Below are 25,674 nucleotides of genomic sequence, written 5' to 3'. Positions count from 1 at the left end.
TGTTGCTAACGGACAGGTCCAGAAAGCATCTTTGAGGTCAATCACACTAAACCATTTACTATGGGGATCGATTTTACTCATGATCGTATAGGGATTAGGTACAACAGGGTGACGGGTGAGAATGATTTTGTTCAACTCCCTTAAGTCCTGTACTAATCGATAGGTACCGTCTGGTTTCTGGACAGGTAAAATCGGGGTATTAAAGGGTGACATACAAGGTTCGAGTATACCATCCTTCAGCAGCTGGTCAATTACGGGCTGCAGACCTTTGCGGCCAGCCATAGGAATTGGGTACTGTTTTCTTCTAATTGTTTGTTGCGAGTCTTTTAAAGTAACTTGGAGGGGAGGAATGTCTAAAACTCCTCTATTGCCTTTTCCTGCCCATACTCTTGGATTGATAAGTTCTCGATCTTCCTCGCTTAAAATATAAAATTGAACCCCGATGCCTGATTCTAGTGGTCTGGTACCGATAGCCAATTGGTCCTGTAAGTCTCGTCCTAATAAGCATACTCCAGCCTGGGGAAGTAGTAGAAGATCCTCTACTATTACCTTATTTCCCATTTGGATTCTGACCTCTCTTAATACAGGGACTGTGAAGTCTCTTCCTCCCACCCCCGAAACTATCATTGTCCCTTCTATTTTAACCCCCTTTGGTTGGTGTAAAATACTAGATCGGGCTGCTCCAGAATCAACTAAAAATATCATGTTTTCACTGTGGGGTCCTATGCATAAATTAACTAATGGTTCTCCGTGCAGCCCCACAGTGTGTATTGACTGAGAACCGTGACCCCCCTATTCATAATCTGCTTCCATCAGGGCATAGGATCGTGTGTCCCTGGCTCGCAGTGGGCAATCCTTTTTAAAGTGTCCTTCCTTTTTACAATGGAAACAGACAAATGTTCCCGTTTCCCAATCTCTACCTGGGTTTCTAAGGTGCCCCGGGAAGGGTCGTCGTCCCCGGAATCCTCCTCTACTCCTCCATCCACTGGGGTCCGCACTTCCCCACCCGTGGTTTCCCTCACCGCATACAGGAGCTGGCACACAGTCCCTATCCTTTTTAGGTCGCTCATCTACTACCTCTCTGACTGCTTGGATTAATGTTTTTGCCTTCCCTATTTGCTTATCTTCAGACCTCTGGACAAATGCTTTTTGTGCGATCTGTAGAAGCTGGGTTATTCCCTGCTCATGCCAATTTTCTGTCTTTTGTAATTTTCTTCTAATGTCTGGGGCTGAGTTGGTAACAAAACCAGTTAGTACCAATTGTTGCCCTGCTGGGGATTCTCTGTCGAGACCCCCATATTGCTGTATTGCCGTGTGCAATCTATTCAGAAATGCGGAAGAGGTCTCGTCGGGACCTTGGGGAACCTCAAAGGCTTTCTTGAAATTCTGTCCCTTTGGGACAGATTCCTTGATTCCTCTTATCAAATTAACCCTCTACTCTTCTATCAATACCCGACCGTCATTGGTATTTTTATCCCAATTAGGTCTTGCCAAGGGGAATTTAGTTTCTCCTGGTACCGCATCTAGTCCCCCTTGGTGATCCCTATCCCAGACTTTAATCCCTGCCTGGCGGATCATTCCACGCTCATCCAAAGTAAACAGGGTCCTAAAGATAGATGTTAACTCCTCCCAAGTATATAGATTTGATCCCAAAAATTGGTCTAACTGTTCAGCACATCCCTGGGGATCTTCTATCAGGGAGGTGAGTTCTTTCTTAAAGTTACGCACTTCAGTACTGGTCAGGGGCACATTTACGAAGCCGAGACCCTCTCCTACGGGAACTTCCCACAGGGGTCGCATCCAGTTGGTTCCTGGCTTATTAGGTCTGGGTTCCTGCTCCCTGGGAGATGGATTGGGGGGCTCTGCCCTTTCTTCCTGAAGAGTCTCACACTGTTCTGAATTAAAGTTTCCTCTCTCTCCTGTCAACGGGGGTGGTAATCGAGTTCTTTGTGAGCGAGTCATCATACCACTCCTGCTCTCTTCTCTCTTCTCTAGTGGTGGGGGAGGTGGGGAAGGTGCAGAAGGGTAGGTTATAGGAGGGGGAGGAAAGATAGGAGCCGGCATAGGAGGAACATAAGGTGGAGGGAGGGAATGTAGCACATCCCACCCTTGTGGTTCAGGGACAAAAGGTTCCTCCTCTCTCTTGTCCCTGTACTCTTTTTCTTTCAAAACCAATTGATCACACGATCCCCTAAGCCAGCAGGCTGCATATTCTCTGCTCTCTAAGTTATCTCTCTGGTTTTGATAGAGCCAGATGTTCAAAGCTTGACACATCCAGTCATCCTTGGATCCAAGTTTTGGCCAGTACACGGAGCTCCCTTTTATCGGGTATTTAACCCAGTCCCTACAACAATACCTGACCATGGTCAGTTTGTCCTTTCCACGGGTCCTTCCCGTGCCCCAGTCAGATAACATCAACCCAAGCGGGCTGTGCGTAGTTATCTGATCCTCACATCCTGAACCAGGACTCTCTTCCTTGCTACCCATATTTCCCATACTGAGAGGCAAGTAAAATTCCTCTTACCGGGTTCCAGTAGCAAAGTTCTAGCGCGCCTCCTTAACGTTTCTTCCGTCGTTTGTTCTCATTGCCTCTTCTCGGATATCACTCGCTTCTTCCACTGACCAGCCACCCGTCGTCCGTGAGTCCAGCTGAATCAGCTGGGGTGCACCTACTCTCGTCGTCGGGCACTCTGTCAGTGGAGGGAGTGTGATCCCGGACGAGTCCCCATTTGTTAGAAATAGAAGTACCTTTAAAGAAATTGCTCGAGACAAAAATTGAGAACAAAGAACATTTATTACAGCAACAATGCAAAGTTGGGTGCTTCCCCTTACCCTGGGAACACACACATACACTGGGGCTCACCCAACTTTTATACAGAAAATTTCAGTATCAGAATACCCTCCCCCTTACATTCTTCTGCCCCCTGGATGGGTTTGGCAGAGGCAATCCTTCCTGCCTACGTGCAGTTTCAGTATACTTGGAGGACCAGGGGGTATCCTGTCGGTGTCTTCTTATGCCATTATTCCCATTGTCCTTATTCACATCCTAGCCCTTGTCCCCATTCACACCTTCCCGACTCTCAGGGCTACAGTCCCTTCATCTGCAGGGTTTGTTAATCTTGTCTAGGGTTTACTAGTTAAATGTGCATACTTGAAAAATCTGTTGTATGGCTTACTAATTATATATGTATAACTTGTTAATACTGTCTAAGGTCTTCTAATTATTTATGCAAGCCTTGCTAATTCTATCTGGGGCTTGGCGACCCTTATCTCGTTCAGACTAACTCTACTTCTATTCTCAATTGTCTGTCCTTCTCTCCTTCATTCAGTGAACTTGCTGGTGTAGAAGATTCTTATCTTACTCAGACAGTGTCAGCTTCCTGCCTTCTAATATCCATGTCTCATGTTGTTTGCACTGGCTTCATTCATTTACTTATGTATCAATTTTATTTTCTTCATTTCTTCATGTTCATATTGCAATGTCAGTTTTTCTCATCTCTCACATGACTTATGAGGAAGCTGTCCCAATTTCAAATACAATTCATAATGATTGCATTGGCAGTGGCCAGGTTACTTGGAAATCCGACTCCCATCTAGACATTGTGTGTTGGAACACAAAAATGCAGAGCTGTATTCCCCTGGAGAAAATGACCTATGATTTGAGAAAAAAAAATACTATGTTCCTTAAAATTTGGCAAGCATATTTAAATTACACTGCTGCACAGGTCATAGTGTGGGCCTGCATGCCTCTGCCCCCCTACTCCACTTGTCTGGCTTCCATTGAAGGGGGCTGGGGTGGTTGCTCCACCATGCCACGAGGAAAAGTGGCACAGGCCGGGCACCATCTGCTGAGGTGCGGCAACTCCTCAAACCTTATTTATTGGTTCATTTTCACCTTTGTTTCTGTTAGTCTGGATGCAGGGTGCAAATATGATTTCCAAGTGTCTTGATGCATATCTGGTCCTAAGCAGATGTGTATGTTCAGAAAGACCCCTGAAGCTGAGGAGCAGAATGAAGCCCCTGCAAAGTGAGTGTGAAGGGCTGGGGTGGGGGCAACGACTTGAATTCAGCAGTTGATTTTGTACAAGGCTATAATTCGATTTGTAATCTTTGGTCTGGGCAGAATGACCTCCACGAACACAGAAAATTAGCAGTGGTTTCAGAGTATTCCTTGCTTCGACCTGACCCTGTTTGGCTTTGGCTAGGAATGACCTTCTACATACTTTTGGGGTGAAACAGGATTCTGTTGACACACAAATGCTGGAGAACCTCTGCAGGCCCATCACCCCTTTCTGCAGCAAAGGGCAAGGCCCGTCACCAACTGTTTGGGGCTGGAGCCCTTCCTCGAGGTGTCCCAACGTGGTGATGGGGCCTTGGCCCCTGGTGAATGTTGGCCCTGCCGAGGCTCTCCGGCATTTGGGTGGGTTTCTTCTGCCCGAGCCCCCTTCATTTCCAGGCAGTCCGTGCGAAGGCCGTGAAAGACGCTGGAGCCGCGCCCGAGTCAGACAGACCGGCCCCGCGAAGAAATCCCGCCTTCCCTTGAGTTCGCGCTTTCTTGCCGCGCCGACGGATCGCGGGGAAAACAAAGCCGCCACGTGACCGCGATGGGCACGCTGATCGCCGTTTCCTCCAATGGTCGTGTCTCTCGACGTCACCTCTGGAATGACGCGTCGTCGCGCTTTTCGACGGCAGCTCGTCACGTGGTCTCCCTCGACTCCGCGTTCAGCCCAGCATCTCTCACGTGACCTGATCCCATGGTAACGTTGCCACCGTTTATTGACTCGCCTGTTTCAAGAGTCTTTGATTTGTTCTCTTCCCGCTGGAAAACATTTAAAATAGTGTGAGGTGAGCAACTAAATGGTAAGGATTTTTTATAATCCCTGTATGATGTGCAGGCAATGATGTTAAATTCAGTTTAAAATCATTTCTGGTCTGTTTCCGCCATTGTTTGAATAAATATTGGAGCTATTTAACTGTTTAATATAAGTACATGAATTATTACCCCAATTCAATGTTTTAAATACTGATGTCATTTCTATATAGGGACAAAATACAATTGGTGTCATTCTACTGCCATCAAAGTCATCCCCATTTGCCAATTTATGGGTTTTTTAAATTTCCTCCATCTCAAGTTGAGTTTTTAAAATAAAATTCGTACTATTAATGGCTGGAAGTAATATAACTGCAGGCGTCATTTTGTCAATGCATTCAAGTCAAACACAGAACTGCTGGAGGAACTGAGCAGGCCTGGCAGCATCCAACCTGACCCGGCGTTTGGGGCCCCAAGCCCTTTCCCCTAGGTATTAGCCACCTGAATTAAATTGGACTCTGTTGTAAACCATTACCTCCTGTGTGACCTGCTCGGTTCCTACAGCATCTCTGTGATTTACCAACAATCACAGCGTCTGCAGATTTTCATGTTTCACTTTATACTGAGTTCAAGACCCACTTTATTGATTCAGTTGTCTTGCAATATCTCAATGGTATGAGCATGGAAATTTCCATTTTCAGGTAATGGTCATCTCTGTTCTTTCCCTTCCCCATTTTTGTCTCCTTTCCCCCCCCCCCCCCCCCCCCCGCTCCTCCCATATTTCTCCTGGTTTCTTCTCCCTCCAGGTCCATCTGGTCCCAACTGTCCTCCTCCATCAGCTCTCCAATGGTTATTTTACTATCACCTTATCAAGTTCCAGCACTAGCAATCTTTGTCTCTACTTATCAACCCACTCAACATTTTCCACCTGGCTCCCTTTTTCCTCTTGGCTCTCCCTTTGAGACTTGCCAATCAACTCCCTCTACCAGTCATCCTTCACCCATCATCCCTGGTTCACCAACCTCTTCCTGTTCCCTATCCAATCTTTCCCATGCTTTCCACATTATACCATTTATCTCCTTTGTGCACTCTCACTTGCTGAAGAGTCCCAGCCCGAAACATTGACAATTCTTTTTTGCTGCACGACCTGAGTTCCTCCAGCAGATTCATCGTTGCTCCAGGTCCCAGCATCAGTAGTCTCTTGCATGTCTACGATTAGGCATTTTCACGCCACATTGTAAAATGGAGATTCCCTGGAAATATTCCCTGGAAATTTTGACAGGAAACCTCCCGTGAACCAGTGTGAAAAGGTCAGCCTTGTAATTTTAAAAGGGTCTGTGGCCCCGGTAAATTTTCCCGGACCACCCTGTGGTGTGAAGGGTCAAGTGGCCAAGCAGGGAAGCCTCATGATGTCAGCGCTTGCATCCTGCATCATGTTGGCAATTCAAATTAAAAGATGCCTACTGCCTGACAACAACAAGCTGTTTGGGCACACCGCTTCGGCAGCACAATGTGGGATGAACAGCCATCCTCATTCACCATAATCCCTCACACAGCTGTATTTCCCAGAGCATTTCCAGCTGCCATTCATCCGGCATTGTCCTGCCGTCGTGTCATACTGAAGGGCGGGGGGGGGGGGGTGTCAGGGCGCGGGTTGGGGAATGGGCAATGAGGGGATGAGCAACAGACGGATGGGGGTGAACTTTTGTAACGTGTCATTGGTTGGGGGTGGGACCCCCTAAATTGCCGGGGAGGGCAAATTCCCGAGAATTTGGACCACAGAGTGAAAGGCTTGGGAGGTCCAAAATTCCCAGGAGTTTCACTGGGACAAAGTAGGGTCACTGCTCACCTGCGGTGTGAAAATGGCGAGTGCAGTAGTTCTCAAACTTTTTCTTTCCACTCGGTGCTCTGTGATTGGGATTGGTGGTGTGTATGTGTGGGAAGAGAAGGTTGAGAATCACTGCTCTAGACCCAATTATTAGTGAAATATTTTACTTGAGAAAAATTGTCATTGGCCCATTTCCTTTGGAGTTATGAAACCGTGCACATAACGAGTCAAATAGGGCCGATGAAAGCAGTGGTTTTCAAACGTTTTCTTTTCATCCACATACCACCTTAAGCAATTCCTTATTAATCACAGAGCACCGATGGCATAGGGAATATTTAAAGTGGTATGTCAATGGAAAGAAAAAGGTTGAGAACCATTGGGCTAGTGTCTCATTTGTGATCAACACCAAGAGAACCTTTGCCTAAAGCCACAAGATTCAAGTATGATTAATATGGTTAACAGCCCTAGTTTCTGTCTTCCTTTTTGTTTAAACGGAGACAAACTGCATAGTTTCTCACAAAGAATCAGAATTTACTGTCATGAAATTCATTGTGTTGCATAGCATCTTACAAGAATAAAAAGAATGCACAAAAAGATAAAGTAAGGTAGTGTCTTTGGTTTGTTGATGATTCAGGAATCTGATGCAGTGGGGAAGAAGTTGCCACTGAGTGCTTGTCTTTGGGCTCCTGTACCTTTTTCCCCAATGGAAGCAGAGTGAAGAGGTCATAGGTGGTGGGGTCTTTGAGGATCAAGGCTCCTTTCTAAAGACACTGCCTCTTGGAGATGCCATCAGTGGAGTGAAGCTTGGTGCCCATGATGTCGCAGGCTGAGTAAACAACCCTCTGGAGATTTTTCTCGTCCTGAGATTGTTCTCCACGGTACACCTGTAGAAGTTTTCGAGAGTCTTCAGTGGCATACGGAATCTCCTCAAACACCCATCAAAGGACTGCTCATAGACCTAGTAGCTGGTACTTTGCCAAAGAACTAGTGAATTCATGACTTTTAAATAGAAGTTGGAGACAAAATCCTGCTACGACTATTTAGAAATATAATGAACTTTACAGTTGCACATTATGTGGAAAGTTCTCCACATAATGTGTTACATTATTTAGAATACAATATGTTGGCATTATTTATAACAATTCCAACTTGTCAAAGTTTCAATTTGAAACCTCTATTTTCCTTCGCTCTCTTACTGTTTTGTAAATGTGATTTTGGAAAAAGTTACTTGAATGATTAGAAAGTTGAAATTCCCCAAAATTTTAGAAGTTTTAAGTTAAAATTCAACTGCAGTATTAAATGTTTAGTATTTCAATATGCATACCGGTATAAATATTTTACTGCTCTCTTATTCTACACACACAGCGAAAATGGCAGATGACTGTATTGCATGTATAATCAAAAGTCCAATTGCACTACAGAGCGGAGATTTGAAAACGGATTCTGCAAAGCCTGGAGTGTATGTAATTGAGGTGACTTTTCCAAAGGAGACAAACACTAATGTGAGTCTTCTGTTAAAGGACAAAAGTGAAAAGTTACTAATTTCTTATTGCATATGATTATTATATAATTGCTATCTTTCCCATCAAGAGATAACAACCTCACTCTTTTTTTGAAAAATGCTATTTTTTAATGCCGAACATACATTTTGTTCTGATTATGTTTTAGTTCAAGTAATTGAGTGTTTTTGCAGTTTGTTATTTGACTGATTTACTTTGGACACTTTTCTCTTAAGATATTTTAATCTGTTCCAAATGTATCAGGTTTCTCTACAAGAAATGTGTTGTCCTTTCTTTTATTTTTTTTTCAAATTTGTAAGCATTTATTTTCACTGTTTATTATTTTGAGCAATTCACCTGCTTTCATTTGCTGTTTATCAACCAGGTTAGGAAAATCACTTTTAAGAATTATTACACTGCCTTCTTAACAATACGCATTCAACAACGAGTGGCTGCAGAGTCTAACAAAACTCTGTTGAAGTGGAAGACTTGCTTACACAATATGTGCTTGATGCCCAATCCTCACACAGAGAATGGATCACAAGATTACTTTTCCATCGACAGACATCAGGTCAGGTTAGATTCTGTTTTCGGTTAACAGACTGAATATATGGATTTTTTTTCCTTTTTACTGATTGTTTCTGTAATCAAATTTGATAAATCCCGACCCACTTTATATTTTAATTTTTTGTTTCAGCTGAGTATATTATTAGTTCCTTTTTGCCACCATAGATTTCTGTTTCTATGGATAGCTATATTTGCTGGAAATTATTCAAATACACCAAATTTCAACATCATTCTGCAGAAAATACAGTTACTGAATGTGGGTCAAAGCTACCTGAACACTTATTTTTCTGAGATATGTAGAAGTAATGACACAAGGAGCAGCTGCACAGGACAAATTAGAATAGCACCCAGCAATCTTAACTCTCTTTGGTGACTCAAAGGAGATATTTTTATTGTAACATTAGGAGTCACTGCAGGCCATGCTCATGGTCTAAATAATTATCCAACTCCAGTGGATAACCAGGAAAAAACAAGTTCCATGGACTGAAAGAAATCTAATTACCACTATCATATTGTTACAGTTTATTGGCTATTTTATGACCATCAGTTGTAAAAGCAATGGTTCTTTAATTCATGCATACCCCCCCCCCCTCAAGAAACTGTAGCTTTTCAGTAATTTGACCATAGGCAATATGACATGAGTTTTCCAGCAATCAGTTCAGGATTTGGATACTATCTCAGAATTTGACAAAACCTACATTTTGGAAAGTAAATAAGTTTAAGGTTTTCACCATAAAACACTTTCTCACTGCAAAATCTCCATCACAAGCATATTTGCGTATCCTGTCAAGGGTGACGTGAGGGCTGCCTTCAGGAGAGTGAATCTGAGGGAAACATCCAGTCTGGATGGAATACCAGGCTGAGTATTAAAAACCTGTGCTGACCAACTTGCCAATGTATTCACAGATCTCTTCAACATCTCATTGTGGAAGGGTGCAGCACCCACGTCTTTTAAACAGGCCTCAATCAGACTGATTCCCAAGAAGTGTGTGGTAACCTGCCTAAATGACTATCGGCCAGTGGCATTCACATCAACACTGATGAAGAGTTTTGAAAGGTTGGTGTTGAAGCACATCAGTTCCTGTCTGATCAGCGGCATGGATCCATTCCCATTTGCCTAGTGCAGCAACAGGTCTATGAAGGATGGATCTCACTGGCTCTATACAAAGATGTAGATATCAGGATGCTCTTTATCAACCACAGTTCAGAATTAAACACCGTCATCCCTTAAAAAATCTTCAAGACCATGGCCTTAAAGCCCCACTGTGTAATTGGATCCTGGATTTCCTCATCTCCAGTCTACAATCAGTGAGGATTGGTAAGAACATCTCCACAATCTCCATCAGCACCGAAGCAACACAGGGCTGCATTCTTAACCACCAGATCGTTATACACCTGTGACTGTGTGGCTCGGTACAACGACCATGCCATTTACAAATTCGCTAATGATACCACAGTAATGAGTTGTATAAAATGGGTCAATGAGTCAGTATACAGCAGGGAGATTGAAAACTTGAGTGAATGGTGTACTAACAACAGCCTCACAATGTCACCAATACTGTGGAGCTGATTATCAACTTCAGGAAGGGAACACCAGAAGTGTATGCTCCAGAGATCATTGTGGGATCAGAGTGGAGAGGGTGAGCAAATTTGTTCTTGGGATTCACTACCTTGGAGGTTATTTCCTCGACTCAACATACTAATGGCATCATAAAGAAAGCACATCAGCACCTCCACTTCCTCAGGAATTTGCGGAGGTTTAGTGTTACATCAGAAATTCTGGCAAATTTCTACAGATATGCGATGGAAAGTGTGTGTCACGGTCTGGTGTGGGGACACCAATACCCCTGAGTGGAAAAGATAGTGGATACAGCCCAGGACATTACAGACAAATCCCTCCCCATCATTGAGAACATCTACAGAGAACGCTGCCATCAGAGAGCAACAGCCATTATCAGGCATCCACCTCTCCCAGCACACGCTCTGTTCTCCCTGCTGCCATCAGGAAAGAGGTATCGGTGCCACAAGACTCGCACCACCAGGTTCAGGAACAGCTGTTCCCCCCCCCTCCACTGTCAGACTCAACAAACTCAATCAGAGACTCATTTAAGGTCTTTTACTTTTGCACTTTATTGATTTTCTTCTCTTTGTATTGCATATATCAGTTTGTTTACCTTTATTTGTTTTCATGTATACGTGTCTTGAGTACAGTTTTTTGCACTAGCAATAAGTAGGAATTCTGCCTCGCCTGCAGGAAAAAGAATCTTTGAATTGCATATAATGTCTAGACAATAAATCTGAACTTAGAATTTTGATTTACCAACATCATATTTTTCCACATAGGGTTGATCACTATCAATTATAAGTTCAAGAGTTCTAAAAGCTTTAGATGATAGAATTTGTCAAATTAAAGCACAACTTATAAATTAAGCTAATAACATGTATTGGACTTCAACCATAGATGCTATTAGAACCAAATGATGTAAAGGCACTACGTTTGATCCTGCGGCAGCCTTCACCAGTTTGGCTGAATTTTACACTGGAAGATATCAAAGTTTATGAGTGCAGTCCCAACAAGGATGTAAGTATCAGGACTGGGCATCTTTAAAAATGCCTAAATTGAGTTACCCAACTCCTATTCAGTATTATTTGATTCTTTCATTTATTCCAAAGATATTTAAATCTCAGTATGCTGGGCATGACTGTAAGTAGATCAAGTTTGACTACCTCGATTGGAAAGGTGGGGTCACATTGGGGAAAAAAGGGAATAGATAGATAAATAGATAGGTAGAATGTGACGAGAACACACTATTTAAACATGTATCTTCCATTTCTCATTCCACTTTGTATTTGTTGGATGGGTCAGAAAGGACAACTTTATGTACCCAACTAAATAGATTAAATAATTTAAAAGTTGTATGACTTATTTTTAAACAGAAGGAACGGGGACCATGGCTTCCTAAACTCGTGGCCCTGGAGCAACCTTTGAATTTAAGTGATGTAAGTACAATGTATATTTTTACACATGGATCCAGTGCACATCTGTAGACCTTAGTGCACACATGTCAAACTTAGGCCCACGGGCCAAATTTGCCCCGTGGTATAATTATATTTGGCCTGCAAGATCACATCAAATATGTATTAGAGCTGGCCTGCTGGCCACCGCGCCAGTATAGCGCATGCACAGCTAATACTGCAAAGCCCAGAATGCTTTGCAAATGCGTTGGCGTCAGCCCGCCAAATGCCCCCACCTCCTCTCTTTACTTTTATTAGCATCTGCGACCTGTCGCCTAACGCACATGTAATAAACCCCTTACGAAAAATGGCCAAACGAAAGACAGAAAACAGGACCTTTCAACACAGGTGGGAGGCAAACTCTGACCCCAGAGTTTGATGAACTTGCATCTAAGAAGAGATGCCAAGTATCTGGTTTAGACCCAGGTGCATCAGAGTAAATCACAGTGTAGCAAGCTAAGCTTGGATTCATATTTTCTTTGGTTAACTTTGGACTGTTCATAGTTGAAAGATTGGATTTTCATTGAAGCAAGTTGTTATTTTTTTAACTTGTTGGCTTGTGGAAAAAAAACATTTAAAAGGAGCTTAAAGGCTATAGAGAAATATTATTTATTGAATATTTTATTTCTCATTTGTTAATGCTTCTGCTGGAAAGAGTTTAACCAAAACTATTATTAAACATTTATTTTAATAAGAAAAAGTTTAACATTACATATGTTGAAAGAAGAGAAAACATGCAGATGTTGAAAATTTTCAATAAATATTTAGTTTGGCCCACGACTTAGTCCAAGTTTTTAATTTTGGCCCTCTGTGAATTTGAGTTTGACACCCCTGCCTTAGTGAAAATAGGCGTTCAGCAAAATTCAAATCTTTACTGTTAGAACCATTGAACAGTACATAACAGAAAACTGGCCATTTCATGCTGAAATATCATTCTGCTAGTCCCATTGATCTGCACCCACTCCATAACCCTCTAGACCTCTCCCAACCATGTATCTATCCAATTTATTCTTAAAACTTAAGAGTGAGCCCACATTTACCAGGTCAGATGACAGCTTGTTGCACCTTCCCACCACTCTGAATGTAGAAGTTCCCCCTAATGTTTTCCCTAAACGTTTCAACTTTCACTCTAAAGCCATGTGTTCTTGTATTTATTTCTCTTAATCTAAGTGGAAAGACCCTACTTTCATTTACTCTGTCCATACCCCTCATAATTTTGTAAACCTCTATCAAATCTCTCTTCATTCTTCTATGGTCTGACGAATAAAGTCCTAACCTGTTTAATGTTTCCCTTAAGACCGGGCAACATCCTAGTAAATCTTCTCTGCACTTTTTCAATCTTACTGATATCCTTCCTGTAGTTAGGTGACCAGAACTGCACACAATAATCCAAATTTGACCTCATTAATGTCTTATACAAGCTTACCATAACATCCAAACTCCTATACTCAATACTTTGATTTATGAAGGCCAAGATACAAAAAGCTTTCTTTAAAACCCTGTCCACCTGTGATGCCACTTTCATGGAATTATATATCTATACTGCCAGATCCCTTTGCTCCTCTGCACTCCTCAGTCCCCTGCTATTTATTATTTGTGTCCTACCTTGGTTTGTCCTTCCAAAGTGCAAAACCACACACTTCTCTGCATTAAATTCCATCTGCCATATTCTGGCCCATTTTTCCATTTGGTGCAGATCCCTCTCCAAGCTTTGTAAGCCTTCCTCGCTGTCCACAATGCCTCCAATCTTAGTGTCACCAGCAAACTTGCTGATCCAATTTACCACATTATCATCCAGATCATTAATGTAGACAACAAACAACAATGGTCCCAGCACCGATCCCTAAGGCACACCACTAGTCACAGGGCTTTAGTCTGAGAAGCAATCATCCACCACCACTCTGTTTTCTTCCGTACAACCAATTTTGAATCCAGTTTACAACCTCTCTATGGATACCAAGTGTCTGATCTAACCTCCCATGAGGGACCTTGTCAAAGGCCTTACTAAAGTCCATGTAGACAACATCCACAGTCTTTGCTTCATCTACCTTTTTGGTAACCTCTAATATTTCTGCCAGGGCCCCTACAATTTCTATACTAGTCTCCCTCAAGGTTTGAGGGGAGATCATTTCAGGCCTGGGGGATTTATCTATCTTTATTCACTGTAAGGCAGCAAGCACCTCCTCCTCTAATCTCTTGATATTCCATGCCACTACTGCTTGTTTCCCTTCCTTCCTTTGCCAGTTCCAAAGTAAATACTGATGCAAAACAAAAGCTGTTTAAGGTCTCCCCCATCTCATGACGCTTCACACATAGACGACCACTCTGATGCTCTAGGGGACCAATTTTGTCCCTTACTATCCTTTTACTCTTAACTTGTAGAAACCCTTCGGGTTTACTTTCACATTATCTGCCAAAGTAAATGTTATGATCATTCCCATTCACTTCAATTGATACTTCTATAGATTTGCTAATTTTGTGAAACTCTTGTTTTTGAAGTAACTAATTAACTTTCTGAGATTATTATTATATACAACTGTGTTTGGCCAACTGATGAGATAACCCAGTAAATCAGTTTGGAAAACCACTGTGCTACTCACTCATACAGATTAAAAGGTCCAAGGTCTGGATCCTTGTTTGTGCTCTGTTAATTGATCTCAATGCTTTGCAAAAAAAAAAATGTCTTTGGTAGACCTGGATTGGAAGTGGAAAATAAGCCAAGGTTTTACCTTTTAATTGCTATCTAATAATAAGTATGCTCAATGAAGATGAGCTCTGCACTGTATATGTTCAATTGGCTCTGCAGCCTTCACAGTGAAGGCTTAGACAGGAAATCTGACGATTCAACACACTGATCATTGGGAAACTTCCCCTGATCTTTGTTTCTGAAAACTTTCTCACAGGCTGTAGCTATCGGGGATAGTCTTACACACTTCTTTGAATCAAGTGGTCACATTTACCACTCTGCAATCATTTGGCACTGCCTCTATATTTGAGGAATATGGTGTAACCTTGATATAATGCAGATGTCAGTGTTAACGCCAGTACCTGTAAGTGAAGTTAACATTTACTTAATTTTGAAACTTTGTTTTTCAGTCCATGCAAAGACAGTGTGTACAGGTTTCCCCAACATTTTCTCTCCTCATACTTTCCATTGCTGTATCCCCAATACCAGATTACCAAACTTCTCTCAGAATCTTAAACGATCCATCGTTGGAGCTGTCATTGTCAGAGAACCATATCGAATGCCTTTTACATTCTACTGGGAATAATACTGCCTCTCTGTGACCCTGGAATAAAAGCACATTCTGACATGAGAACATTGTATTGACCACGGTATATCTAAAACCACAGATATTATATCAAGGTTACACTGCACTAGAAGATTATGACAAGCTTCTCTGCAATTTCCACTTCAAATTTCTTGTCAAACTTGGATGCATCCGTACGGAACTGGTGACTTGTTTAAGTGACGTCATCTTTTATTTAATTTTTATTGCTTTTCACCATCCATTATCTGTTGTGAGGCGTTTGCCATTCTGTTAATAAAGACCAAATTGGTACGGAACTGGTGACTTGTTTAAGTGACGTCATCTTTTATTTAATTTTTATTGCTTTTCACCATCCATTATCTGTTGTGAGGCGTTTGCCATTCTGTAAATAAAGACCAAATTTGTACGGAACTGGTGACTTGTTTAAGTGACGTCATCTTTTATTTAATTTTTATTGCTTTTCGCCATCCATTATCTGTTGTGAGGCGTTTGCCATTCTGTTAATAAAGACCAAATCAAAGTATTCACTAATAATTCCAATCTTTCAGTCTGCCTCTGTAGACCCAAATTTGCCTCACCATCTTCTTAACATCTTGTTTAAATGCCTAAAGAAGTATCTGAGGTTTCTCTTAAATTCATTTAGCTTCATTCCTTTTTGTTTCTCTTTCCTATATAATTTCATTAAGACATCCTTTTTTAAACACGTGAATCCTTTTGGAATGAAGGTCACTCTACAGTTTGCCTCCTAATTGCTAATACATAAACTTTTAAGTAATTGGTGTGCAAGGGCACTCAAGTCCTCTGAACAACAACAAAATCTAGATCTAGAACCAGGGTTTGAAAGTTTTTGAAACTCCCTCAAGGGATAATAGGGAGGAGATCTTTGGATATTTTTAAAGCAGAGGGTAAGTAGATACTTAAAGGGGGTGGGGGGTGGTGGTGGTGGTGAAAGGTTCCTGTGGATACACATGAACTCAAACTTGAGGTTGTAATCAGATTATTAAATGGTGGAACATGCTTGAGGGTCTGAGTGGCCTATTTCTGCTGCCAATTGCAAATGTCTGTATTTGAAATTAATAAGAATTTGTGGCAACATAAAGAGGTGAGAGAATGCTAGTGTGAACTGGGAACGTAATTAGAGTTGCTATAAAAGAGGACAAACTGTTGTCAAAGGAGCTTGTATTTTTTTCTTCAACTATAGATGTCTTTTTACAGGGATTACCAGATATGGATTTGGTAGCTTCTAGTGCACAGCAGATGTGGATGTTAACTGAAATGGTCCAGAGTAATTCAACAACTGCTCGTGTGGGACGCTTTGATGCAAGTATCATTATCCTTTAGTTTGCAACCTACCAAAAGTAGACCTGAAATGTAGCAGAAAAATGTGAATAAATACATTTATTACAAGAAAATTATGTCACTGTTCATATATTGTATATAATTAAACCTTTGACAGTCCCTTTGGTCTGACAAGAAATGTGGGAAAGGAATCCTTCTGGATTGGAATATCACAGTTTCATCAATCCCTGATTATGCTGAGTGAACCAATATCACAACAAATTAAAACAGTTACAGTCATTCACATGCCTGAATTATGAAGGGCTCATCAATATGTTCCCTTTCCTGATTCGTATCCATTCTCCATAACTGAAAGTCTTTCTGTGAAGTTATCTGTCCATACTCATTGATGGAGATTAAGATTGACAAGTTAAGAGGACTTTCAAGATTGATGTATGGATGTTTCTACAAGGCCCCAATATGCTTTCTGAAAATGAATTTTGGATATCCACGGATGCATTCACTGTTGAATATAATACATGCCATGAGCACAAATAAAATAATGTTAACACTGATAGAAAGCTAGTTTGAAGATCATAATGATTATTAAAAGAGAAGACCGTGAATTGAAATACATTCCGAATATGAAGAAACCAATATCACCCTACATTTCTTGTGTTCTGTCCACAGGTGGATGGTTCCTATGATGTCAACATGCTATCCTATATCTGAGTGGTTCTTCAAGCTGAGGGCCAGAGTATTCAAAGCACCATGTTATGTGACTGCATGCAAAGTATTTGATGCCCAACTGAAAACAAAAGTGGGTTTTCTGTTCTTATTTTGAATGGGATTGAACTAATTCAGATCAAATTTATTGTCAAAGTCCACACATGACATCACATACAACCCTGAGATTCCTTTTTCTTGTGAACGCGGCAGAATTACCACTAATTGGTAGTACAGAAATAAACTACACAACATAAACATAAACAAACAAAGCACTGTAAACAGATAACAGGTGTAAACAAACTGTGTAATACAGAGAGAACTAAAGGAAAATCAATAAAGTCCTTAATGGAGTCTCTGATTGAGTTTGTTGAGGAGTCTGATGGTGCAGGGGTAGCAGCTGTTTCTGAACCTGGTAGTACGAATCTTATGGCACCTACTGAATACCTTTTTCTTGATGGCAGCAGCGAAAACAGAATGTGTGCTGCCCTCCTACGGCAGCGTTCCCTGTACTCAATAGTGAGGAGGCTTTTGCCTGGAATGTTCTGGGCTGTGTCCACTACCTTTATGCTCAGGGATCTTGGTGTTCCCATACCAGACTGTGATGCAGCTGGTCAGCACACTTTCCTCCACACCTCTGTAGAAATTTCACACTATTTTATATGAACAAAGCTGATTAATGTAAATATGTATTTTGTTAGAAAGTTAAACTTTGTGGTTATTTCCCAGTCTGGTTGGACCCAGTCATTTAAAACAAACATGTTTATTTTGCACAATTACAAATTTAGTTAAGAAAATAAACTCTTGAAGAACATTCAGTTTTATAATATTTGAGGACGTACATGCTCAAAGCTGATGAAATGTAAACAGGCAAACGGTTTAATTTCCCATCAAATGACTTTTAAAATGTAGGTTGTAAGATAACTGAATGAGATTCTGGAGAATGCTGCTGGGTTTTGGGCCGTCTGGGCTTGTAACATTTTGGGGTGGCTCGTCCTTTCAAATTGAAAATTGGAGATTTGGGATCTTAAACTTTTTCAGTTTTTGCAATTTATTAATTAATTGGTTTTTTTTTCTAGCTAATATAAACCTTATAAAGATTAGTAAATCTGTTCAGAGGGTTAATGTGGAACAGATTAGGAACCCTGTTCAGAGGGTTAACGTGGAACAGATTAGGAAGCCTGTTCAGAGGGTTAACGTGGAACAGATTAGGAAGCCTGTTCAGAGGGTTAACGTGGAACAGATTAGGAAGCCTGTTCAGAGGGTTAACGTGGAGCAGATTAGGAAGCCTGTTCAGAGGGTTAATATGGAGCAGATTAGGAACCCTGTTCAGAGGGTTAATGTGGAACAGATTAGGAACCCTGTTCAGAGGGTTAATGTGGAACAGATTAGGAACCCTGTTCAGAGGGTTAATGTGGAACAGATTAGGAAGCCTGTTCAGAGGATTAACGTGGAACAGATTAGGAAGCCTGTTCAGAGGGTTAACGTGGAGCAGATTAGGAAGCCTGTTCAGAGGGTTAATGTGGAACAGATTAGGAAGCCTGTTCCAGAGGGTTAATGTGGAGCAGATTAGGAAGCCTGTTCCAGAGGGTTAACGTGGAGCAGATTAGGAAGCCTGTTCAGAGGGTTAACGTGGAGCAGATTAGGAAGGCTGTTCCAGGGGGTTAATGTGGAGCAGATTAGGAAGCCTGTTCAGAGGGTTAATGTGGAACAGATTAGGAAGCCTGTTCAGAGGGTTAACGTGGAGCAGATTAGGAACCCTGTTCAGAGGGTTAATGTTGAACAGATTAGGAAGCCTGTTCAGAGGGTTAATGTGGAGCAGATTAGGAACCCTGTTCAGAGGGTTAACGTGGAGCAGATTAGGAAGCCTGTTCAGAGGGTTAACGTGGAGCAGATTAGGAACCCTGTTCAGAGGGTTAATGTGGAACAGATTAGGAAGCCTGTTCAGAGGGTTAACGTGGAGCAGATTAGGAAGCCTGTTCAGAGGGTTAACGTGGAACAGATTAGGAACCCTGTTCAGAGGGTTAACGTGGAACAGATTAGGAACCCTGTTCAGAGGGTTAATGTGGAGCAGATTAGGAAGCCTGTTCAGAGGGTTAATGTGGATCAGATTAGGAAACCTGTTCAGAGGGTTAACGTGGAACAGATTAGGAAACCTGTTCAGAGGGTTAACGTGGAACAGATTAGGAACCCTGTTCAGAGGGTTAATGTGGATCAGATTAGGAAACCTGTTCAGAGGGTTAATGTGGAACAGATTAGGAAACCTGTTCAGAGGGTTAATGTGGAACAGATTAGGAAGCCTGTTCAGAGGGTTAACGTGGAGCAGATTAGGAAACCTGTTCAGAGGGTTAACGTGGAGCAGATTAGGAAGCCTGTTCAGAGGGTTAACGTGGAGCAGATTAGGAAGCCTGTTCAGAGGGTTAACGTGGAACAGATTAGGAAGCCTGTTCAGAGGGTTAATGTTGAGCAGATTAGGAAGCCTGTTCAGAGGGTTAACGTGGAGCAGATTAGGAACCTTGTTCAGAGGGTTAACGTGGAGCAGATTAGGAAGCCTGTTCAGAGGGTTAACGTGGAACAGATTAGGAAGCCTGTTCAGAGGGTTAACGTGGAGCAGATTAGGAACCCTGTTCAGAGGGTTAATGTGGAACAGATTAGGAACCCTGTTCAGAGGGTTAATGTTGAGCAGATTAGGAAGCCTGTTCAGAGGGTTAACGTGGAGCAGATTAGGAACCTTGTTCAGAGGGTTAACGTGGAGCAGATTAGGATGCCTGTTCAGAGGGTTAACGTGGAGCAGATTAGGAAGCCTGTTCAGAGGGTTAACGTGGAACAGATTAGGAAGCCTGTTCAGAGGGTTAACGTGGAGCAGATTAGGAATCCTGTTCAGAGGGTTAACGTGGAACAGATTAGGAACCCTGTTCAGAGGGTTAATGTGGAACAGATTAGGAAGCCTGTTCAGAGGGTTAACGTGGAACAGATTAGGAACCCTGTTCAGAGGGTTAATGTGGAGCAGATTAGGAAGCCTGTTCAGAGGGTTAATGTGGAGCAGATTAGGAACCCTGTTCAGAGGGTTAATGTGGAGCAGATTAGGAAGCCTGTTCAGAGGGTTAACGTGGAGCAGATTAGGAACCCTGTTCAGAGGGTTAATGTGGAACAGATTAGGAAGCCTGTTCAGAGGGTTAACGTGGAACAGATTAGGAACCCTGTTCAGAGGGTTAACGTGGAACAGATTAGGAACCCTGTTCAGAGGGTTAACGTGGAGCAGATTAGGAACCTTGTTCAGAGGGTTAACGTGGAGCAGATTAGGAAGCCTGTTCAGAGGGTTAACGTGGAGCAGATTAGGAACCTTGTTCAGAGGGTTAACGTGGAACAGATTAGGGACCCTGTTCAGAGGGTTAACGTGGAACAGATTAGGAACCCTGTTCAGAGGGTTAATGTGGAACAGATTAGGAAACCTGTTCAGAGGGTTAACGTGGAACAGATTAGGGACCCTGTTCAGAGGGTTAACGTGGAACAGATTAGGAACCCTGTTCAGAGGGTTAATGTGGAACAGATTAGGGACCCTGTTCAGAGGGTTAACGTGGAGCAGATTAGGAAGCCTGTTCAGAGGATTAATGTGGAACAGATTAGGAAGCCTGTTCAGAGGGTTAACGTGGAACAGATTAGGAAGCCTGTTCAGAGGGTTAATGTGGAACAGATTAGGAAGCCTGTTCAGAGGGTTAATGTGGAGCAGATTAGGAAGCCTGTTCAGGGGGTTAATGTGGAACAGATTAGGAAGCCTGTTCAGAGGGTTAACGTGGAGCAGATTAGGAAGCCTGTTCAGAGGGTTAATGTGGAACAGATTAGGAAGCCTGTTCAGGGGGTTAATGTGGAGCAGATTAGGAAGCCTGTTCAGGGGGTTAATGTGGAACAGATTAGGAAGCCTGTTCTGAAGGATAATGTGGAGCAGACTGGTAAGCCTGATATTAAGTCTGGGAAGAATGTTAAGAGAAAAGATGAAGGTAAGGTGGGAAAGAACAGTACTTCTGGATTTGTATGTCATTTTTGTAAGAAACCTGATCACATTATAGTGAATTGTTTAGTGTTGAAAAAGAGATGAGAAAAGGAGGTTTTACAAGAAGCATATATTCAGACAGTTGAATCGCCTCAAATCAACAATACCCGCCACCTGTGTGATCTTCAGCCACAAAGATCCTCACTGTTTCTCTGCCATAGTCTCCTCTGCTTCTCCTCAAATGGGGGGTGGGGGGGGTGGTCTCCCTGTTTTCTAGTGCCCTGCACCAGTCCTCTGCTACCCCAGTGTCTGCAGCCCTTCGAGCCTGCTACTAAACACAGGTACCTCCATTTGGGATATTAAAATAAGTCACTGTTGACTCTTATAATGGGTCATTTTAAGCCTTCACAGAGCTGTCGGCAGTCGGACAGGGCAGAACCCTGCAGAGCAGCACAGTGTCTCCTCTCCTCTTCCTGCTCTCCGTAGGTCCTCAGCTCCTGCAGCACTACTATTTTTTTGTGTTTCACTCCCAGAGACCACTTGGGGTGCCCCACTTGGGGCACTGGATTGGATGGTCCTGCTGGGACAAGGAATAGTGGGTAGGATTACAAAATAAGTGAGGTATCTAGATAAGAGGAGGAGGAAGAATGCATATGATGAAGGAAACAAAAAATAGGAAAGGCTCATGAGAATTATATGGTAGCCAGGAAGGAACATAAGAAAGGACTTACGAGTCACCGCCTCAGCTTTTTGGCTAAGATCAAGTGTAGAAAGGACTTCGGAGAGCTAAGATGGCCTTGGCAAGTAGGATTGAGGCGTGCTATGCATGCGTGAAGAACAGAAGGATGAGGAGAGTGAAGGCAGGGCCGCTTCAGGGTAAAGGAGGCAATGTGTGCTTGAAGGCGGAGGAGGTAGAGGAGGCTCTCAATGAATACTTTGCTTCAGTGTTCATTAGAGATAAACCTTGGTCAAGGTACAGTCAGCATAGAACAAGCATATGTGCTGAAGCATGTTGAAGTTAAGCAAGAGGAAGTGCTGGATCTTCTTAATAAGCCCTGGGACCAGACAGGATATTCCAAAGTTGTTACAGGAAATGAGGGAAGAGATTGCTGGGGAGGTACTGGAAGATTTGAGAATGGCAAATGTGGTCCTCTTGTCTATAAAAGGTAATAGGGAGAATCCTGGAAATTATAGATCGGTGAGTCTTACTATTGGAGATTAATCTTAGGGACAGGACTTACTAGCATTTAGAGAAGTACAGTCTCCTCAGGGATAGTCAGCATGGCTTTGTGAAGTGAAGGCCATGCCTCACGAGACTAATTGAGTTTTTTGAGGAAGTAACAAAAGAAATTGATGAAGGTAGGGTGGTAGAAGTAGTACCTATGGATTTTAGTAAGCCATATGACAAGGTCCCCCATGGTAGACGTTCAGAAGCTCATGAGGCATGGGATCCGTGGAACTATGGCTCAGTGGATTCAGAAGTAGCTTGCCTGCAGAAAGCAGAGGGTTGTAATGGATGGAATGTATTCCAGTGACTAGTGGAGTTTGGCAGGAATCTGTTCTGGGACCCCTGCTCTTGGTGTTTTTATAAATGACCTGAATGAAGAAATGGAGGGATGGATCAGCAAGTTTGTAGATGATGAAGTTCAATCTAAATAAGTGTGAAGTGATGCAATTTGTAAGGTCAAACTTGAAGGCAGAGTGCATGGTTAATGGCAGGTTTCTTAAAAGTTGGAAGAAGAGAGGGGACTTAGGGTCCAAATCCATTGATCACTTGAGGTTGCCACACAGATTGATGGGGTAGTTAAGAAGGCTTATGGTATACTGGCATTCATTAATCAGGGAATTGAGTTCAAGAGTTGAGAGGTAATGTTGCAGCTCTAAAAAAACTCTGGTTTGACCAGACTTGGAATATTGTGTTCAGTTCTGGTCATCTCATTATAGGAAAGATGTAGAAGCTGTGGAGAGGGTTCAGAGGAGATTTACCAGGATGTTGCTGGGATTGGAGAAGGTTTCTTTCAAGTTAAGTTTAGCTGAATTAGGGCTTTTCTCTTTGGAGCGAAGAAGGATGAAAGGTGATTTAATGGAGGTCTACAGATGTAGACAGCCTCCAAGAAGGCAGGCGTGGGCTACACACTCTACTGGTCTGGCAAGCCTATGGATGAACGATGCCTATCTGGTGTAGGCTTCATGGTCAAGAACTCCATTGCCTCCAAACTCGAAAACCTCCCGACAGGCCACTCGGACTGGATCATGTCCATGCGACTCCCCCTTCAAAACAAGCATTGCATCACCCTTATCAGTGTCTATGCTCCAATCCTCCAGGCGGAACCAGCAGAAAAGGACAAGTTCTACACTGATCTGCGCAACCTCATTCAACGCACCCCTACAGCCGACAAGGTTGTCATCCTTGGCGACTTCAACGCTCACATCGGCAAAGACTCAGAAACCTGGCCAGGAATCCTGCGCAAGCATGGTGTCGCCAAGTGCAACGACAATGGGCGCCTCCTGTTGGAGCTCTGCGCAGAACAGCGGCTTGTCATTACAAACACCCTTTTTCAGCAGAGGGACAGCCTGAAGACTACCTGGATGCATCCCCCATCCAAACACTGGCACCTCTTGGACTACGTCCTGGTGCGAGAAAGAGACAAATGAGAGGTAAGTTTAATTGGGTTCTCTAACTACCTCTGAGGTAGGTCAGGGACCCGGTTGGATTCTGACGGGGTTGACCAAGTCACACCCTTTCTTACTGCTGTGTAACTGGGGTGTAAAATGTAAAAAGCAAGGGGGAGGTGGCGGCCCCGGCCTCGGTCAAGTGAGGCAGGCGGACGCCCCGGTCCGGGCAGAATTGAGGGGGAGACGGTGGCCCCGGCCTCGGTAGAGCGAAGCAGGCGGAGGCCCCGGTCTGGGCAGAAAGAAGGAGGTGATGGCCCAGGTCCGGGCACAGGGAAGGTGGCGGCGGCCCCGGCCCCAGTCTGAGCAGAAGGTAGGCGGTGGCGGCCCCGATCCGGGCAAAAGCGAGGGGGAGGCGGCGGCCCCGATCCGGGCAAAAGCGAGGGGGAGGCGGTGGCCCCGGCCTCGGTAGAGTGAAGCAGGCGGAGGCCCCAGTCCAGGCAGAAGCGAGGGGGAGGCAGCGGCCCCGGCCTCGATCGAGTGAGGCAGGCGGAGGCCCCAGTCCGGGCAGAAGCGAGGGGGAGGCAGCGGCCCCGGCCTCGATTGAGTGAGGCAGGCGGAGGCCCCGGTCTGGGCAGAAGCGAGGGGGCGGCGGTGGCCCCAGCCTCGGTAGAGCGAAGCTGGCGGAGGCCCCGGTCCAGGCACAGGAAAGGCGGCGGCGGCCCTGGCCCCAGTCCGAGCACAAGGTAGGCGGCGGTGGCTTGTGTGGACGTCTCTTTATTTGGTCGCGCTGCTGTAGCGGATGCTACAAGGTGATAACTTCTTACTTGCTGCAAACAAACAGGTCTGCAAGATACACCAACCCCGCGGCCTCCGGCCTCGCCCTGTTGGCGCCACAAGGCCTCGCACCGACGCCTCGACTCCACCAAACACCCCGCTGGTACCAGCCGCTCCCAGGTGGGGCCCGGTGAACTGCGGGTCGCCCGCTTTCCCTGGACCGCGCGGCTGAGGAAGGTCCTGGCGCCGCCGCAAACTTCTTCCCGTTAGACCCGCTGCGATGCGACGGACCTACACAGTAAATGTGGTTCTCCCCGAATCCTAGAAATTCAGAGCCAGCTCTTCAGCACTTGATGTCCTGTTTTGCGGAAACTGCCAAAATGTTTGGCCTGGAAGTCAGCCTGAAGAAAACTGAGGTCCTCCATCAGCCAGCTCCCCACCATGACTACCAGCTCCCCCCACATCTCCATCGGGCACACAAAACTCAAAACGGTCAACCAGTTTACCTATCTCGGCTGCACCATTTAATCGGATGCAAGGATCGACAACGAGATAGACAACAGACTCGCCAAGGCAAATAGCGCCTTTGGAAGACTACACAAAAGAGTCTGGAAAAACAACCAACTGAAAAACCTCACAAAGATTAGCGTATACAGAGCCGTTGTCATACCCATACTCCTGTTCGGCTCCGAATCATGGGTCCTTTACCGGCATCACCTGCGGCTCCTAGAACGCTTCCACCAGCGTTGTCTCCGCTCCATCCTCAACATTCATTGGAGCGACTTCATCTCCAACATCGAAGTACTCGAGATGGCAGAGGCCGACAACATCGAATCCACACTGCTGAAGATCAAACTGCGCTGGGTAGGTCACGTCTCCAGAATGGAGGACCATCGCCTTCCCAAGATCGTGTTCTATGGTGAGCTCTCCACTGGCCACCGAGACAGAGGTGCACCAAAGAAGAGGTACAAGGACTGCCTAAAGAAATCTCTTGGTGCCTGCCACATTGACCACCGCCAGTGGGCTGATCTCTCCTCAAACCGTGCATCTTGGCGCCTCACAGTTCGGCGGGCAGCAACCTCCTTTGAAGAAGACCGCAGAGCCCACCTCACTGTCAAAAGACAAAGGAGGAAAAACCCAACACCCAACCCCAACCAACCAATTTTCCCTTGCAACTGCTGCAACCGTGTCTGCCTGTCCCGCATCGGACTTGTTAGCCACAAACGAGCCTGCAGCTGACATGGACTTTACCCCTCCATAAATCTTCATCTGCGAAGCCAAGCCAAAGAAAAGAGCAC

General features: G+C 44.0%; 1 protein-coding gene across 2 annotated transcripts; it reads left to right on the top strand.

Moving 5' to 3' along the window:
* The first annotated feature begins 4,715 nt into the window (after positions 1-4,715).
* nicn1 (nicolin 1) lies at positions 4,716-17,349 on the top strand. Of its 2 annotated transcripts, none has more exons than XM_069939916.1 (7): positions 4,716-4,845; positions 8,004-8,140; positions 8,523-8,708; positions 11,166-11,285; positions 11,642-11,704; positions 16,207-16,311; positions 16,960-17,349. In XM_069939916.1, exons 2-7 carry the CDS (start codon positions 8,009-8,011, stop codon positions 16,999-17,001), a joined length of 648 nt encoding a protein of 215 aa, XP_069796017.1. In that variant the 5' UTR covers positions 4,716-4,845; positions 8,004-8,008; the 3' UTR covers positions 17,002-17,349. The 2 variants fall into 2 exon arrangements, with proteins under 2 accessions (XP_069796017.1, XP_069796016.1); XM_069939915.1 differs by having other exon boundaries at positions 4,717-4,860.
* The last annotated feature ends 8,325 nt before the right edge of the window (positions 17,350-25,674 follow it).

Source organism: Narcine bancroftii, chromosome 5 (genome assembly GCF_036971445.1).
Source record: "Narcine bancroftii isolate sNarBan1 chromosome 5, sNarBan1.hap1, whole genome shotgun sequence".
Taxonomy (NCBI): domain Eukaryota; kingdom Metazoa; phylum Chordata; class Chondrichthyes; order Torpediniformes; family Narcinidae; genus Narcine; species Narcine bancroftii.
Note: the sequence above shows the minus strand (reverse complement) of the source record. Positions and strands in the feature narration are given on the sequence as shown.

What these genes read in the sequence shown, in the direction of transcription:
- nicn1 (XM_069939916.1), top strand. Translation starts at nt 8,009, where the DNA reads ATGGCAGATGACTGTATTGCATGTATAATCAAAAGTCCAATTGCACTA. An exon ending in CAAAGGAGACAAACACTAAT is followed by an intron (nt 8,141 to 8,522) that starts GTGAGTCTTCTG and finishes TTTATCAACCAG; the next exon opens with GTTAGGAAAATCACTTTTAA. An exon ending in AACCTTTGAATTTAAGTGAT is followed by an intron (nt 11,705 to 16,206) that starts GTAAGTACAATG and finishes GTCTTTTTACAG; the next exon opens with GGATTACCAGATATGGATTT.